Raw genomic sequence first — 15,722 nt, 5'->3', positions numbered from 1 at the left:
GAAACAACATATGGACTCTTAAGCCTCAGCATTTGTGAATTTCACAATCTCAATCCATGTGTAAATAATTTTGATATCTAATTTTATATGTTTTTACTTTTAGCATACAAGACTTATCTTTGGAAAGAAAGGGGATGTTGTATGATTGCCTTTAAGAGTGATGTCCCTTTAAGATCTTAGTATGCCAATGAACTAAATACCAGGACGCAGTCATGTGACTCGTAGCCAGAGTCACTCTGCAACTCTAACACCCAGAGTAAGGTTAAGTAAATAGTTAGCTCTATACTGTACATAATAGTTTAGCTGTTAATAAACCTGTTTTGAGATCTTCAACAACCTGGACTCCACGCATCTCATTTATGTTGCATCAGTCAACAGAAAATAACTCATTACAGAATATGCAAGATGTTGCCATAGTGTTGTAATTCCTGATTGTGTTCTAACAGCATAATACAAGTACTTAAGTTATGCATCCTGTAGGAGATGGTGGTAATCTTAGAGATCTTGTTGTGTCAAGCACTCCTGATCTGTCATGGAGTTCAAAGCACCATTTCAGGTTGCCAGTAGTATGTTCTACAATGGTCCTGGTCACCTTGTTGTATTTGCACACTGCTTCTGTCCAGTACTCCAGAAGGGCTGAGGGTGGCATTGGTCTCCAAGGAGCCTTCCTTCCAGCCTTGCTTCACCTGGTGACAGTCTTCAAGGGAAAGTATCTTAACCACTGCCTGGAAATGGGCTATTGAACTGCCTGTTATGTTGGTGGTGAATGCCCAACTGAACATTGCTGGAGTGAGGCAGCACCGTTTTGTGCGGGAGAGTTCACCACAGGAAAATCTGTGCAAAATGTAGAGCAGATGGAGAGGCAGCAAGTTCCTAAGCCCATGGTTTTCCTACCATCATTTGTTCCTTCCTGCTGGCAAAATCTGTGGGCAAATATTCCAAGTTTCTTCTTGTTCCAGCAATTATTTCTCCGTCCCTTGAAACAGTGAGGAGCAAAAGGGTCAGGTTCTAAAGATATACTTCAATGCTTTGTTTAAGAAAAAACGCAGCACACTTTCAAGGTGTTCTCAACAATGAGTAAAAGCACAGAAGTTGTCAGATCAAAACAACCAACTGGATGTCTACATATTATTAGCGCAGATAAACACATAGACTGGATAATTGTACTAAAGTAAACATTAATGAGTGAGTGTTTTGAAGCTGAGGAGATAAATAGTAGGACAGCGCTTGATGTTCATACATCCAGGTGATGAGAAGTAATTATTCAACAGAAACCGCCCTCAGGCTAGAGCGACCACCAGCTCAGTACAGAGAGCCATGCGCAGCTGGGAAATAAACACCAAGTGGGACTTCACTTAATGGTGAATCCGTCATCTCTTGTAATGCTTGCCATCAAGGCCCACCTGCCCCACAACATTATGACGCTCAACAACTTTTAACACGAAAAGCAGGCTAATCCTCCGTTATTTTAATTTAAAGCATTGAATTGCCTGGTTAAAGTTTGAGTTTGCTGCTTTCCTGAAGGCTGGCTGTCATAGTTCTTTTGCATTGCATCGCCGCCTCCTCCTCCTCCTCCACTTGATGTAATCCTGAGTACAGTCAGCTGCAACCAATTTCCAGTAAGGAGCTTAGCATGCACGAGGTTACTATGGGTTGCAGGTCTATGGCTGCTGAGTCTCCGTTTAAATTGTTTCCATGGCATTGCTCATCACTGGAGCAACAAGAATGACTGACAATAAATAACAAATGTTATTATTCTGATCAAGATGAGTAAAACATCAGTGGGCAGTTTCATTTTAAATCCAGTGTCATCAGCAGGTTATACACCAGCGCATGTAGCCAATCCAGACTAGCTGGAACACATAGCTCACAGTCCCTTGTAACCCTCCTGATCTGATGTTGGCATGATGGCTGAGGCACCAGCGAAGTATAGAAAGTGTAAGGGGGTACTTAAAAAGAGTAATTAGGAGAGCGAAGAGGGGACATGAAAAAACACTGGCTGGCAAGATAAAGGAAAATCCTAAGGCGTTTTATAAGTATATTAAGGGCAAGAGGATAACCAGGGAAAGAGTAAGGCCCATTAGGGAACAAAGCGGCAATCTGTGTGGGGAGCCGGAGGAGATAGGTGAGGTTTTAAATGATTACTTTTCATCTGTGCTCACTATGGAGAAGGGCAATGTAGGTGTAGAGATCAGGGAGGGGGATTGTGATACACTTGAACATATTAGCATTTAAAGGGAGGAAGTATTAGCTGTTTTAGCGGGCTTATAAGTGGATAAATCCCCAGGCCCAGATGAGATGTATCCCAGGCTGTTGTGAGGCAAGGGAGGAGCTTGCAGGGGCTCTGACACAAATTTTCAAATCCTCTCTGGTCACAGGAGAGGTTCCAAAGGATTGGAGGACAGCAAATATGGTACCATTATTGAAGAAGGGTAGCAGGGATAAACCAGGTAATTACAGGCCAATGAGTCTAACATCAGTGGTAGGGAAACTATTGGAAAAAATTCTGAGGGACAGGATTAATCTCCACTTGGAGAGGCAGCGATTAATCAGGGATAGTCAGCATGGCTTTGTCAGGGGGAGATTGTGTCTAACTAATTTGATTGAATTTTTCAAGGCAGTGACTAGGTGTGTAGATGAGGGTAAAGCAGTTGATGTAGTCTACATGGACTTCAGTCAGGCTTTTGATAAGATCCCGCATGGGAGATTGGTTAAGAAGGTAAGAGCCCATGGGATCCAGGGCAATTTGGCAAATTGAATCCAAAATTGGCTTAGTGGCAGAGGGTGATGGTCCAGGGTTGTTTTTGCGAGTGGAAGCCTGTGACCAGTGGTGTACCAAGGGATCGGTGCTGGGACCCTTGCTGTTTGCAGTGTACATTAATGATTTAGACGTGAATATAGGAGGTACGATCAGTAAGTTCGCTGATGACACGAAAATTGGTGGTGTCATAAATAGTGATGAGGAGAGTCTTAGATTACAGGACGATGTAGATGGGCTGGTAAGATGGGCGGAGCAATGGCAAATGGAATTTAATCCTGAGAAGTGTGAGGTGATGCATTTTGGGAGGACTAACAAGGCAAGGGAATATACAATGGATGGTAGGACCCTAGGAAGTACAGAGGGTCAGAGGGACCTTGGTGTACTTGTCCATAGATCACTGAAGGCAGCAGCACAGGTAGATAAGGTGGTTAGGAAGGCATATGGGATACTTGCCTTTATTAGCCAAGGCATAGAATATAAGAGCAGGGAGGTTGTGATGTATGAAATGCTAGTTAGGCCACAGCTGGAGTACTGTGTACGGTTCTGGTCACCACATTATAGGAAGGATGTGATTGCAGTGGAGAGGGTGCAGAGGAGGTTCACCAGGATGTTGCCTGGGCTGGAGCATTTCAGCTATGAAGAGAGACTGAAAAGGCTAGAGTTGTTTTCCTGGAGCAGAGAAGGCTGAGGGGGAACATGATTGAGGTATACAAAATTATGAGGGGCATTAATAGGTTAGATAGAAAGAAACTTTTTCCCTTAGCGAGGGGTCAGTAACCAGGGGGCATAGGTTTAAGGTAAGGGGCAGGAGGTTTAGAGGGGACTCGAGGAAAAGTTTTTTCACCTAGTTTCAACCACCCAGGTGGTTGGAATCTGGAACACTCTGCCTGAAGAGGTGGTAGAGGCAGGAACCCTCACAACATTTAAGAAGTATTTAGATGAGAACTTGAAATATCATAGCATACAAAGCTACGGGCCAAGTGCTGGAAAATGGGATTAGAATAGTTAGGTGCTTGATGGCCGGCACAGGCATGATGGGCCGAAGGGCCTGTTTCTGTGCTGTATAACTCTATGACTCTATGGCTATCCAGCTTCAGACACATTGCCTATATCATCTGACCACTCCAACTGGACACTTCAGATCAACTATCCCTGCTGTGCCATAGAATTTTCAGCAAAGAAGGAGGTCATTCAACCCATCGAGCCTGTGCCGCTATTGGCTCATTAGCTGGAGCTATGTAGTCCAGTCCCATTTCTTGCCCTTTCTTCATGTCCTTTTCTATTCTTACTTTTCAAATACTGATCGAGTTCACTTCAAGTCCTCGGCTCCAATTCTGCTCTTGAGTGGCACTGCTGGTGAATTTCCTTTCTGGCTTCCCATGGAGCCTGTACCAGGCTGTGCAGCAAATGACATGCAAGTAAATATTAAATGGTTGCAGATCAGAAGCAGACTAGCCCCCATAAAAATCTAGCACTATCAGCCTTAAGGGACAAGGCTAATTATTGTCAAGAAAGAAAGATGGACTTGCATTTATATGGTGCCTTTCACAGCCTCAGGGCCAAAACGCTTTACAGATAATTAAATAGTTTTGAAGTGTAGTTGCTATGTGAAGTAGAAATTGCAGCAGCTGACTTGTGCATAGCAAGGTTCCACAAACAGCAATGTGATAATGACCAGAGAACAATGGTTTTTTTTGAGTGGCATTTCCAATGTTGGCCATGACCAGGAAGAATTTCTCTGCTCTTCTTCAAAAGATTGCTAAGGGATCTTTTATATCCACCTAGGGCTTCAGTTTAAAGTCTCATCTGATAGACTGCATCTCCAACAGTGCAGCACTCCCTCAGGACTGCAAGTGTCAGTTTAGATTTTGTGTTCAAGTCTCTGGTGTAGGATTTGAACTCATTTCCTTCTGACGCTGAGGCAAGAGTGCTACTCACTGAGCCACAGCTGACACACTACCTTGATGTGGGCCCAATTTACAGAGAGACAGGGACCTGCTCTTTTTATTTCATCATAGTTAAGGTTAATTTTATTCCATTGAAGACTAAGGTAGCCATCTCATACATAGGTTGGTGCTGACTCTCCCAACAGATAGTGTTAGAAAAGTATGCCTTACTAATTCAACCGTCAGATTAATACACAAGTGCAGCAACCACAACTTGCATTTATATAGCACCTTTAATGTAGTAAAACATCCCAAGGCGTTTCACAGCGTTATAAAACAAAATATGACACTCGGCCACATTAGGAGAAATTAGCACATGCCCAAAAGCTTGGTCAGTGAAGTAGGTGTTAAGGAGCGTTTTAAAGGAAGAGAGAGAGGCAAAGAGTTTTAGGGAGGGAATTTCAGAGCTATGGCCCAGGCAGCGGAAGGCATGATTGTCAGTGGTGGAGCAATTAAAATCAGGGCTGTGCAAGAGGCCAGAAATGGAGGAGCATAGAGATCAAGTATGGTGCCAGCTACTTCAGGTCAAACCTGAAAACAAATGGCAGGCAGTTGAAAATCAGGGTGTGGGGCTGAAGTCATGGGTAATCCATTGAAGCCCAAAGCCTACCTGATGCAATTGTTTGGTGGGCCTGTGAACTGTTAAGCAGCAGGCCTGTCCAAAACAAAAAGTGCCAATCAGGGTCCTGTTATCATGTTCCTTCCCCGTTTCCCTCTCCCTTCTCCTTCCCACAGCTGGTAAGCTGCAGTCAGGTTTCTCTTCACTGACCCAGCTGCTCTGTGTAATGCACTTACTGGAATCGAATGTTTTACTGTCACTGTCACCTTTTTCAATCGTCACAAAACTCACTGCAAAATAGTAGCATTTGAAACAGCATTTTTTTGCCTGGTCATAATCATCGCTTGGTGTCCCATTCCTCCATCCCACAGTGAAACCTCCTTTAAACATAGAATGCTATAGCACAGAAGGAGGTCATTTGACCATCGTGTCTGTGCCAGCTCCTCGAAAAACCCAGCCATTTAATCCCATTCACCTGCTCTTTTCCTATAGCCCTGCAAGTATTTATCCAATTTCCTTTTGAAAGTTACTGTTGAACCTGCTCCCACCACCCCTTCAGGCAGTGCATTCCCCCTTTTCAGGAGGATACAAACATCCTACTGCCAACCTCAGCCCTTCCATTCGGGAGCAAAGCTCTGAGTGAGTGTGGAGTCACAGGTAGGGTTACAACTTGATAATAAAATCTGCAGTCCTGCCACCTTCCAGGACTGCTCCCTGCTGTGACTGGACAGTGTTGAACTTTCCCCACACTTCGATTCAACCTGAATGATTGCTGCCTGACTTGCTGGTTTCCAGTATTACCTAGTACATCTGCATGAACTGTCTTTGTTCAGTCTCTGTTCATTGGAAATGGGTAGCTCTTTCTGAGCTTCATTTGTAGATATTCAAACATTGGTTGAATGTTCATAGCATCTAATCCAACTAATTTGCTAATGTTTGTGGGGAAGTTCAAAACTAGGGGCCATGAATAACAAATAATCTCTAATAAACGCAATAGAAAATTCAGAAGAAACGCCTTTACCAGTAGAGTGGTGAGAATGTGGAACTCGCTACCACATGGAGTAGTGGAGGCAGATAGTGTAGATGCATTTAAGTTGAAGCTAGATGAGTACATGAGGGAGAAAGAAATAGAAGGATAGAGTGAGATGAAGTAAGATGGGAGGAGGCTCATTTGGAGCATAAACACCAGCATCGACCAGTTGAGCTGAATGACCTGTTTGTGTGATGTACATTCTGTGTAATTGGTATTTTATGCTTGCATATGGACACTGCAAACATCACAGCTCATGAAAATGCATTTTAGGAAGCCAGGGCTTATTTTAAACAATTCCCATAGGTGGATTCTGTTTTGCTTTTTTTTCAATAAAAACACACACTTTTTGTAAAATATTTCTAATTGAAACAAGGTGTGTGTCTGTGTAGCTGAACAAAACTTCAAATGACCTTCATTTTCTCATGTCTTTAACAGGCAAAAGGCAAAGAGAGACAATGGCTGCGACACCAGTCTGTTGGAGAGCTCGACGACACCAAAATAATCGATGGCTTGACAGGAGAGAAGGCAATTTATAAGCGAAGAGGAGAACAGGAGCCCGAAGTAAGTCAGAGGGGAAATAAGCCAGTTTTAATTTGTGACGTTAGGAACTGGCCACCATTTCCTCTAGAAGTTCATGGGGCCAATCAGTTACCTCAGGCATTGGGAGAATAACGACAGCTTTCCTATACTGTAGGTTGCGTCACTGAGCTATTTTAATAATAGACAGTCCTGGGCGTGACTTGGAAACATAACCTCAGAGGAAACCCCATTTACTCACCAACTGTCCTTCCACTATCTATCCCTTCCCGCATCCACTAACTGTCACTCCACTTACTGTTCCTTCATTATCTATCCTTCCACTAATTGTCCCTTCTCCCCTAATAACAGTTATTCAATAGAATCCCCTGGGATATTTTGTTTGTTTTTTAGATGTTTGGTCAATTTGCGTGAACAGTTTGTAAATCATAGTGGTCCTAAATGTTTTTGGAAAAATATCAGTGTGTTAACAATACATCCCGTTATTAATGTGCAAATCGACAAGCATGTTCAGGGGAAGAAGAGACAAGTTGTAAGTTGCAATTCTCCAGAACATGCTGTTAGATTTGCCTCACTCCATACAAACAGCACCTCGCTCTTCATATCACCATTATTTTTAAGAACTTGCTGGATTTGCACATTAACTGCCCATTAAACTCACCACTGGTAGGGTTGGAACTTAATGCCCTAAGTTAACAAGGTGATAATTGCTGCAATGCGAATCAACAACTCCGACAATTTAAACTGTTCAGTCTCTTCTTAGAGATTTAAAAAAGTTACGTCTAAATCTTTTTAACTTTTTTCTTACTTTTCTGTCTTTTTTCCTCTCTCTCTCTAAATCCATCTTTCTTTCTGTCCTTTATTTCTCTTTCCGTACCTGATTTGACTCTCATTCCTTCTCCGTCATTCTTCGGTTTCTTTATTAATCTACAGGGAAAAAGATTTTTGAGCTGAAGAGTGCAGGGAAAGGATCTAACTGACTTTGCATGCCACAAGATCTCCACTCCAGCAAGACGTGGGCCAATGTTTCTCTATTAATTGTTAGTTTCAAAAATAAGTCCGAAAGCTGACTAGCAGAACCATTAAATTCCGATTGACAAACAACAGCTATTACTCTAGACTGAACAGTATTTACTATTTCAACTGCGAATGCCACAGGAAAGGCTTTAGTATCACATTATCCTGAAACCTGCAATTTTTTGTGTAGGAGTTTCTCAAAATTTGCTGAGTAATCAAATAATGCCATTTAGTTAAAGAGGCTCAAGAGTTAGTGAAATATTTAGGTAATTGGACCACAATTTACAAAGTGTCTGCTATTACATTATCAGCCAATAACTGGAAAATGTACTACCTCTTCATTAAGCATCTTGAAATTGTAACTTTATTGTTTAATGTTTCTAGTTGCATTCCGAGGCTGTGGATTAGTTTCCAAGGTTTTTTCCCATCTGAAGTCTATTTATTGTCTGTCTTTAGTTTGTCAGTCACAGTGCTCACTCCAGTGTGAGCCTCTTCAGAACCCAAGCTACTTAGCCTTGTGAAGCTGACCTTCAATGTTGCACTGAACTGATGGGACAGTTTCACTTCTTTTGTACAGATTTCAACTTTGAAGTTCTGTGTCTAAAGGAGTTCATCATATTGAGAATGCGATGTCAGATAAAATTAGCATGCTTTACACAGAAGGGACTTCTGTTCTCCTGTTACAAAGCAGCCCAGAAGGGTAGGTCTAGGACATTCCCACAGGGAGGAAGGGAAAGTTCTCAGCCGTGTGTATCATTTCCACCGCGCCCTTCCCCCCCCCCCCCCCCCCCACCTCCACCGCCCACCCCCACCACCCTCCCCTCGCTCCACCTCTAGTATCTGCCTGCTTTAGCCAGGAAGCTGTGTTCACCATCATAGTGAAGGAGATGATGCATGGGACTTGGAAAGGAGAAAATACCTTAAACCAGAGAGCTTCTCATCAACCAACTATCTCTCTCATTCGAATTCCAGGGGCCCAGAATCTGTGAGCCAGTTCCCAGTGTTTATGGCAATAAATCCATTTCCGGTAGACGCATAGGCCCAATTTTAGCAGTAGAAATTAAACATGATGACATAAAGGCTCAGAGCTGGCTCACAAAAGGTCAGTGTTTTGCGTGTAAAGGAAACTTCCCAGTTTTTTGGTATCCGCTACATTGGTTCATACATGGTAAGACCAGCAAAATCTCTCATTCAATAACTTTTAATATCCTGAACAATTTGGAGATTTTCTAAGTCAGTAATTTTCCTTTTTCAGAATTTCTGCAAAGATAAGATCTGATGCCGAAATGGCACCGAGGTTGCAAACAATCTGGGTCTGCCCAAAGCAGTAGCCACGGAGGGTGGGATGGAATCAGTAACAAGGGAATGGAGCTTGTTGTGGGTCTGAAAGTGATGGCTTCATTCTTCCCATTGTTTGTATCTTCCCATTGTTAGCTTAGCAGCCTAAAGAGTTCCAGCACCCCCAAGTCTGGATGGGTAAGGTAACTGCACTGTCCTTGTCTGAGTATTTGCCCACATTTTGAGTGACAGATTGCGCCTAGCTGACCCTGAACATGCGATGGTTAGAGGTTTTGTGGATGTCTTTTATAACCTCGGGCGCATATATGGAGCTATTTTCTAATTGCTTCAGAGATCACAGTTGTAATTCGATTTTTTTTTAAACATCAGTTTGGGTGGGCCTGATGAAGTATTAATTATATTATCCTTTTAGGAGGAAATGCAAATATCCTGTAGGGCTTGGCTACATTCCGAGCTGGTCAACTTAAAATAGGACCCCTTCATTGTGCTTTTGGTCACCTGCAAACAAATCGAAGGAAGTCCTATGGTTGTGAGGGGTTGGAGGTCTGCTCTGCAAATACTGTTCTTCTCATGTACGTCATGTATATTTTAAAGGAAATGTCCATCACTGTGTGAGTTGTTTTGGATTCTGATCTGATTGCCTGTCTCTTTAGCTCGGTAGTCCCCAACAGAAACCCAAGCGCCTGCGGCTGCTTGTGGATGTCTCTGGCAGCATGTACCGCTTCAACGGAGTTGACGGCAGGCTGGAGCGTTCCATGGAGGCTGTCTGCATGGTTATGGAAGCCTTTGAAAATTACGAGCATAAATTTAAGGTAAAATTCACTCATAAACACAACCGGCTGATTTGGTGTTTTGGTAAGTTGATCCAAAGAGGAGGACATGGAATCATACAGCACAGAAGGAAACCATTTGGCCCTTCGTGCCTGTACCAGCTCTTTGAAAGAGCCATCCACTTAGTCATATTCCCGTGCTGTGTCCCCATAGCCCTGTGAATGTTTCCCCTTCGAGTATTTATCCAATTGTCTTTTGAATGCTACTAATAAATCTGCTTCCGCCTCCCTTTCAGGCAGTGCATTCCAGACCTTAATAACATGCTGCGTAAAAAAAATCCCCTCCCTAAATTTTTCCCCTGGTCACCGACCCTCCCGCCAATGAAGCAGTGTTTTCCTATCCATTTTATCAAATCCCCTGATAATTTCATAATATATAAACATGGCTACTTTTTCTGACCTTTTTTCAGTAACTTGTACATAACTGTTTTTGTAGAAGAGCCACACACACTCATTGAGCTTGGTCACTTCCTCAACTAATAAACCATGTGAATCAGTCTTTCTCGGCCAAGAGAACTGACCTTGATCAAAGGGGAGGGCCAAACCTGTTTGTTTAATTCAGGCAACACGACACAAAGAATGAATCTAGTTTTGTTATGATTGGGCATGAAAAGCAAGAATATAAAATGAACCTAAAGATGGAGGCAAAATGGCTAAGAAGTTGGGTACAAATGTTGGGCAGGGGGAGGGGGTTGTCTGGAAGTGTCTTGATTAGTCCTTCAAAGTGACATCATGGACGCGTCATGCAAGCACATTGAGGAAGATAAAGGAGCCACGTTTTGATTTAAGGTCAAGAAAGTGTGCAGTTTGCTTCCACTTCACAGCCTGTTGCAGCATTTTGATTGAGAGGGGCAAGTCCTCATTGGAATGTATCAGCTAGCAGCGCAGAGAACATCGATGAGCAGGACCTGGAGAATTACAACTGCACAGAGCTTCAACGGCTTACATTCACAGACAAACGAGTATTGCGTTTTAATATTAGTCAAGATCGTGAGGAGATAATGCTCCAGATTTGTGAAAGTCAAAAAGCTTTTTGCTAATATTATTGACTTAAACTTGAGGGCTTGTATTGAGTAATATTGGGGCAAAAGGATTTAATTGTGTAGACAGGTTTGTATTTCCTTGTGTAGAGAAGATTAAGGGAGAATCAAATTGAGGTGTTTAAGATGATTAAAACTGATGATAGGGTAGATAGGGAGAAACAATTGTATGGGAGAATTCAGAGCAAAGAGGCATAACATTAAAATCAGAGCTAGGATGTTCAGGGATGATGCCAGAAAGCACTTCTTCACACAAAGGGTAGTGGAAATCTGGAACTCTCTCCACCACAAAAAAAATCTATTGGGACTCGGTAAAGTTGAAAATTTCTAAACTGAGTTCAATAGATTTCTGTTTGGCAAGTGTATTAAGAAATATGCAACCAAGGCAGAAAGTGGAGTTAAGATACAGATCAGGCATGAGTTAATTGAATGACGGAACAGGCTCAAAGGGCTGCATGGCCTACTCCTGTTCATATATTCCTACTCTCTTTCCTATGCGTGATTTGGGAAAAGACAAAAGTTAAATAGTAACAAGTGACCAGCTCGAATGACATAATGTTTTAGACGGTTGGGGAGGTGCTGAAGGCTGTTCTCACACCCCACCCCACATCTCATCCCCTTCCTCCAATAGTGGGAATGATGTCCTGCCTTTCAGCTGAGATTTAAACAGATGCCACATCTGCCTGCTTGGGTCCACTGTTTGAAGAAAAGCAGGGATGTGTTAGGCTACATTTATCCCTCAACCTACACCACCAAAAACAGATTCACTGCTTTTTCACCTCATTGCTGTTTTTGGGAGCTTGCTATGTACAAATTGGCTCTCATGCTTGCCTCCAAAACAGCAATGATGCACCTCGGAAGTGATGTTTCAGCTGTGAAGCGCCTTGGAATCTCAGCCTCAAGGATCGTGAAATGCTGTCAGATGTTCCCCCGAGTTCCTATTATCTGATTGAAGTTGGTGTTCTCTGCAGCTGTGTGTCAGTGATGACTGCCAAGTGCAAATTCAAATAATGAAAAATCAGATTTTAATCTCAAAACCCCCGTGAATAAATTTCAAATTTTTTTTTTTGACGGATCAGATGCATTATTATATCCACAAATCTTTGAAGGTGGCAGGGGAAGTTGAGAAGGCAGTTAAGAAAGCGTATGGAATACTTGGCTTTGTAAATAGGGGCACTGAATATCAAAACAAGGAAGTCATGCTAAACCTTTACAGATCGTGACTGTGTGGGTTTTTGCCGGGTGCTCCGGTTTCCTCCCACAGCCAAAGACTTGCAGGTAAATTGGCTATTGTAAATTGCCCCTAGTGTAGGTAGGTGGTAGGGAATATGGGATTACTGCAGGGTTAGTATAAATGGGTGGTTGTTGGTCGGCACAGACTTGGTGGGCCGAAGGGCCTGTTTCAGTGCTGTATCTCTAGACAGATCACTAGTTTGGCCTCACCTGGTGTATTATGTACAATACTGGGCACCAGGAAGGATGTCAAGGCCTTGGACAGGGTACAGAGAGGTTTACCAGTATGATGCAGGGATAAAGGAGTTCAGTTATGTGGAGAAGTTGGGATTGTTCTGCTTAGAGCAGGGCAGGTTAAGGGGAGACCTATTAGAAGTATAAAAATTATGAGAGGTTTTGGTAGAGCAAGTAGAGAGAAACTATTTACTCTGGCAAGTGAGAGGGTAACCAGAGTTCACAGATTTAAACTAAGAGGCAAAAGAACTAGAAGGGAAATGAGAAATTTCTTTACACAGAGGGTTTTTATAATATGGACAGTACTCCCTGAAAAGGTGGTGGAATCAGATTCCATATGAACTTGCAAAAGGCAGTTGATTATGTACATGAAGAGACCTAATTTGCAGGATGATGGGGGAAAATGGAACAGCTCTTTCAAAGCGAGCACAGGCACAGCGGGCCAAATTCCTGCTTCTGTGTTGTAAGATTTTGTGGCCGAGGCCGATCTCAGCCATGTGCACACTTTGAAATTAGAACATGGGGTTTCCATTACTGTTCCCCCTCACTTTGCAGAACCTGATTTGAAAATTGCATTGTGTGCAGGCTTGGATTTCCATCAACGTTATTCGGTGGAAAATGAATGTCTGTGCTCGGACGATTTACCAATACACAATCCCGACTGCCGAGGCCCCAGCCAAGGAACACAGTATTTGGACAGGTTTAGTTCCTAAAATCACTTGAGGTGTAGGGACAGCTAGATAGAGACTGTAAGTAAGAGCATCACCCACTTTCAAATCAGACAGGTGTTCTTCCCCTTCTCATGTGACAGCAATTGATCAACTGAGTGGAATTGCTAGGAGCCATTACAACACAGTGCCAGCTGGCGAGTCTCCAACTCAAAACAAATTGGTGTCGATCCTATAGTTTCAGTCAAGCGGTCTGTAAAGGTAAATGAAATTAATGTGCCAATCTGCTGCAGGGAGGAGAGAGATTCTGTGCTTTGCTCCCAGGGATATATTTAGATTAATCTGCTTCATTCCAATTTGACTTAGGTGTGTTGGATGTTGTCACTGGGCAGAAATGAAAGATACTCCATTTCCCAGAACTATCATTTTTTTTTCTCATATGCAATGAGGTGAAGGGAGAAGTGGCCCCTTGCACTCTGGTTGCAGATGGGTGGTGCAGCAAATGAACAGTGGCCTGTGTCCACACATTATGCTGGATAGCAATTGAGCAAAGCTATTTGTAGCATGCAGCACTGACAGTAAGAGCTTTCACACAGCAAAGGTTGTGCTCGGCATACAGTCCAATACATTCCCCCAAAGAACTGGCAGCCAGCCAGGACTGGATTTAAAGGAAAGCTGGGAGACGAGGCAAGTTCTAAAAAAAGCTATTAACTCACTTCTCCAGACTAAACCTTCTTATTCTCCAATTGTATTTAGGCTGTATTTTATCTCAATGTGCCATATCCAATCCCCATACAGACGTGTATAGACACGCATGCCCTTCAGCCGACACATGCTCATGAATTCCAACCTACACACTCCAATCAACACATGCACATGCACTTCAACCAACACACACACACTATTAAAGCTACACATACACACACGTTCACTCCAGCCCACATGCGCACACACAAAACTACTTTAAACTGCCCCCGACGTTTATGTTCAAATTCCCACCCTCATAACACTGAATCACAGAATCATGGAATGGTTACAGTATAGAAGGCGGCCATTCGGCCTGTCATGTCTGTCCTGGCTCTCTGCAAAATCAACTCACTTAGTCTCATTCCCCCGCCTTTTCCCTGTAGCCCTGCAAACTTTTTCTCTGGATAATTATCTGAAATTTCCTTTTGAAACCCACGATTGAATCTGCCTCCACCACACTCTCAGGCAGTGTGCATTCCAGATCCTAAACACTCACTGAACCTGCCTCCACCACACTCTCAGGCAGTGCATTCCAGATACTAACCGCTCGCTGCGTCAAAGGTTTTTCCTCATGTTGCCTTTGCTTCTTTTGCCAATCATCTTAAATCGGTGTTCTCTAATTCTCAATCCTTCTGTCAATGGGAACAGTTTCTCCTTATCTGCTCTGTCCCGATCCCTCATTATTTTGAACACCTCTATCAAATCTCCTCTCACCTTCTCCTCCAAGGAGAACAACTCCAGCTTGTCCAGTCTATCCATGTAACTGAAGTTCCTCATCCTTGGAACCATTCTCATGAATCTTTTCTGCACCCTGTCTCATGCCATCACATCCTTCCTAAAGTGTGGCTCGCAGAACTGGACATAAAACTCCTGTTGAGGCCAAACCAGTGTTTTATACAGGTTTATCATAACTTCCCTGTTCTCATACTCTATGCCCCTATTTATAAAGCCCAGGATCCCATATGCTTTATTAACCACTTTCTCAACCTGCCCTGCAATCTTCAATGATTTGTGCACATAAACCCCCAAATTCCTCTGCTCTTGCATCCCTTTTAGAATTGTGCCCTTTAGTTTTTATTGCCTCTCCTCGTTCTTCCTACCAAAATGAATCACTTCACACTTTTCTGCATTAAATTTCCTCTGCCACTTGTCCACCTATTCCATCAGCTTGTCTATGTCCTCTTGAAGTTTATCACTCTCCTCAGTTCACAATGCTTCTAAGTTTTGTGTCATCCGCTATTAATTTTGTCCTGAATTACCATTTCTAAAAGCTTTCCCACCACCGAGATTAAACTGACTAGCCTGTAGTTGCTGGGCTTGTCCTTACACCCTTTTTTGAATCCAAGAAAAAAAAAACTGCATTACTGTACAGAACTTGACAAGGAGTGAAAATTAATTTCTAAATAATGAGCCAGGGAATGTGAAGAAAATGTGGCATTTCTTGTGGGTGTCCTGTCTGTAACTGTTCTTGTTTAGCTTCTACAGCAGGTTTGAGGATAGAAGGATCTGACTGGGCAGTTCATGGGGACACAAACCAGGATACAATTTGATGGGATAAATGCCTTTTCTGCACTGGAACATTCTGCGATTCTATGTTGGCACGAAGCTATTTGAATGCAATTAATAGTCATATGTAACTGATGCAGCCAGAACACCCAGATTGGACTCTGTAGTCAAATGAATCCAAACAAGCCATCATTAAATAAATTTAGTCTATTATGTATGCACTGCACTGTGAAGTGTGTGCTCAGTGAACCCACCCAGGCTTAGCTGAACACGTGTTTAATTCACTGCCACTTCTCTTCCAGGAATGCCTAC

The 15,722-nt window shown here is 42.9% G+C and overlaps 1 protein-coding gene across 2 annotated transcripts in view; it reads left to right on the top strand.

Annotated features, from left to right (window-relative positions):
• vwa8 (von Willebrand factor A domain containing 8) overlaps positions 1–15,722 on the top strand; it is a 402,749-nt gene that overhangs the window by 370,916 nt on the left and 16,111 nt on the right. For both annotated transcript variants that reach the window (XM_068040239.1, XM_068040240.1), the window contains 2 exons: positions 6,735–6,860; positions 9,806–9,964. In XM_068040239.1, the coding sequence (XP_067896340.1) occupies positions 6,735–6,860; positions 9,806–9,964 (285 nt within the window). The remainder of the gene's footprint in view (positions 1–6,734; positions 6,861–9,805; positions 9,965–15,722) is intronic.

This window comes from Heterodontus francisci, chromosome 10 (genome assembly GCF_036365525.1).
Source record: "Heterodontus francisci isolate sHetFra1 chromosome 10, sHetFra1.hap1, whole genome shotgun sequence".
Lineage (NCBI taxonomy): Eukaryota > Metazoa > Chordata > Chondrichthyes > Heterodontiformes > Heterodontidae > Heterodontus > Heterodontus francisci.
The sequence above is the reverse complement of the archived record's forward strand: the minus strand, read 5'-3'. Positions and strand labels throughout refer to the sequence as shown.